At 69.0% G+C, this 2,890-nt stretch overlaps 1 protein-coding gene across 1 annotated transcript; it reads right to left on the bottom strand.

Annotated features, from left to right (window-relative positions):
* Positions 1 to 430: 430 nt before the first annotated feature.
* Positions 431 to 2,269, bottom strand: MNEG_15853 (hypothetical protein; the record flags this gene model as incomplete). The annotated part of the gene is made up of 5 exons (XM_014035676.1): positions 431 to 632; positions 862 to 945; positions 1,171 to 1,317; positions 1,645 to 1,943; positions 2,165 to 2,269. The coding sequence occupies 5 exons, from the start codon at positions 2,267 to 2,269 to the stop codon at positions 431 to 433; spliced, it is 837 nt and encodes a 278-aa protein (XP_013891130.1).
* Between the last annotated feature and the right edge of the window lie 621 nt (positions 2,270 to 2,890).

A 2,890-nucleotide genomic window follows, 5' to 3' on the forward strand; every position in this document is an offset into this window, starting at 1 on the left:
CCCCGCGCCCGCCCGCCGCCCTCGCCCCGCCCCCGGCTCCTCCGAACGCCACGAGCGCCCTGCGCCCGCGCCCCCGCGCGCGCCCGGCAAGTCGCAGAACGCAGCCAGCAGCAAAACCCAAGGTTTCCCCCTTCTGTGGGATGTTGCTGCTTTGTACTTTTCTGAGGCTGGACGAGCGCCCTGATCGGGTGCGGCATCACAAGCACTTGCAGCCAGGAGTATGGACGCTGGGCTTGGGGTTGGGACAAATGGGACATGACTGTGCGTTCCCAACAACCTGAAACCTGGGTATTACATGGCAGCCACGATACATGCGTCAGCGGAGGCGGAAGCGGAGGCTGCAAAAGCACATCCATAGCAGGCTGCATCATAAATCACCACAAGGTGCCTCCCACGCCAGCCCCAGCCCGCCGCACCCCCTCCGCCAGCGTCAGCCCCCAGCACCCGCCGCGGCTGCCCCCACCTCTGCCGCCAGCTCCTCCATGGCCGCCCTGTCGGGCGCCCCCCACCGCGGCAGGTGGCGCAGCATGTCCAGCCCCAGCCGCAGCAGCGGCGCCGCGCCGCGCCTGTCGCCGCGGCGCAGCCTGGCGAGGCCGGCGTTCCAACAGCTGCCGGCCAGCCAGCGCGCCTCCCTGAGGGTGGGGGAGGCCAGGGTGAGTGGTAGTTGGCACTGATTCAGGGAACAGCACCACCGCCGTCACATCTGGATTGCAGTCTGATACACCTGAATGATGCAATGGGCACCAAGCTTGCCCAAGTGCCCATGCCAACATGTTGATGTGCGTGGTCGGCAAGTTGAAGGGTGCACACCCGGCAAGCCGCCGCTGCGCCGTCCTGACTTAGCCGCCGCCTCGCCCGCACCTCTCCGGGTAGCCTTTGGTGGCACCGCCCTCGTCGCCGACGCCTTCGTTGGGCGGGGCTGAGCCCAGGATCTGGGCGCCCTCTCTGTGGTTGTGGGGGGAGGGGGGGTTGTCGGTATGGGGAGTAACAGCAACAGTAATGATGCCAGGTCTGCTGACAGCGATCCCACTGCTGTTGAAGCCAGCTGCGACGCCGCAAGAGCTCGGACAGGGCTTGAAAAAACTCCCATGTCATACGTGTCTGAGTAGGGGGGGACAGGTCCCAGCACACAACACAAGGAGCAGTCCGATGCGGGGCCCCAGCACTCACTCAAAAACCTTCACGCGCTCTGCGTGGCTGGTGGCCGCGCCCGCCATCTGCCGCACCACCAGCGCCACGCGCGGCCAGTCCGGGTCGCCGCGCGCCATCAGCTTGGCCAGGGCGGCTGTCAGCGCCGCCATCAGTACGTCGGGGTGGCTGCGCGGGTGGGTGGGCGGGCGGTTGGGTGTTGGCTGGGCGGTCGGGCCGCGGCAGGCGTGGCCCCAAAGGCCAGGCAATGATGTGGGCACCGTGATGAGCTGATCAAAAAGCGCTGTGGCGCCGCCCGACAACGTAAGCTAAAAGTCCCCCCGTACAGTAAAGCGAACTCATATGCAAAGCCCCTGCGCGGTCGTCCCTGCAGGAGTGCTGCGGCGCACATGCTTGATGGCAGGCCGCAAATAACTCCACAGGGACGGCTGGCCCCCCCAGGGTTGTAGGGCGGGCGGGGGCGATCCCGCAGGCAAGCCTGCCAAGGCCCCCCACCTGAACTCGGGGTCCTCCACCACCGCAGCCATCCTCAGCAGGTGCTCCGCCCCCACGCACGCCAGCCCTGCGGCTGCCGCCAGCGCGGCCCGCAGCCCCTCGGCGTCCCCCCGCCGCGCCGCGATGCCAAACTCCTGCAGGGCCGTGAACGCGTCTGCCAGGGTGCCGCCGCCGGTGCCGCCGCCGGCCGCGGCGGCGGCCGCGGCCTCGGCCTCCGCGGCGCGGCGGCTGGCGGCGACCATGCGGCCCGCGAGGCCGAGGCTCTGGCGGCGCTGCTTCGGGTCGCCGTCCTTGTGCACCTGCGGGGTCGAGGTCGATTTGTTCGACGATGGCGGGCGTGCGTGCAGGAGAGAGCCGCTTATGAGGTTGGCAGCACCTCTGACCAGGCAGCCAGGCGAGTCTTCACGATGGAAAGGAGTCAGGTGAGGCCAACTTTGTCACACGGTGCGGCTAAACATGGGATAATAAATGGTCAAACAGTCAATCGCTGCTAGCTGCCAGCTCTTTCCGGCGCCCTCACCTCAAGCGCCGCCGACCCCGCGACCAGGTACGCCATGCGCCTCTGACGCAGGTCGCGCGGCGCGGGGGCGGGGTGCAGCGCCCCGAGCTCCGCCGCCGCGTTCATCAGCACCGCGGCCGACTCAAACTCGCGCGCCTCTTTGAGGGGGGCGCGAGGGAGTGCGCAGCAGCGTGGTGAAAGGCGGGCAGGCACGCTGATGCGCGACGTCACAGCCAGGAATTTCTGGGTGCAAATATATATGCATCACCAAAAGGCCGGCTCTCTATGTCTGGCAGGACTGTCTTTGCACGCGTCAACACGACCACCGGCCCTTGTGTCTGCGCCTCACCTGCCGCGTCCAGGCCCGTGTTCCAGGCCACTCCGGCAAACCAGGCCACCTGCTCCCCGGGATGCGCCTCCCCCGCCCCCACAAACGCGCCGACGCCGACTGCCGCCACCCGCTTCGCCGCCAGGTGCAGCGACGCGCCCAGCCGCGCCAGCGCCTGCTTCAGCGGCGGCGTTCCCGCCTCGCCCTGCCGCCGCCGCTTGGCTGCCCTGCCGCCCTCGCCGACCAGCCCCTCCTCCTGATTGCCATGCTGTGCGTGCTGTGCAGCGCCCTTGCCCCCCAGCGCAGCCGCCAGGTCGTCAGCGTCCAGTCTGACAAGGCAGCGCAGCACCGCCGCCTCTGGTAGGTCCGGCTCACCCGCCCCTCCGTCCTCTGGCTCCTCGCCCCGGCCCCCACCCCCC

Source organism: Monoraphidium neglectum (genome assembly GCF_000611645.1).
Source record: "Monoraphidium neglectum strain SAG 48.87 unplaced genomic scaffold scaffold05729, whole genome shotgun sequence".
Classification (NCBI taxonomy): domain Eukaryota; kingdom Viridiplantae; phylum Chlorophyta; class Chlorophyceae; order Sphaeropleales; family Selenastraceae; genus Monoraphidium; species Monoraphidium neglectum.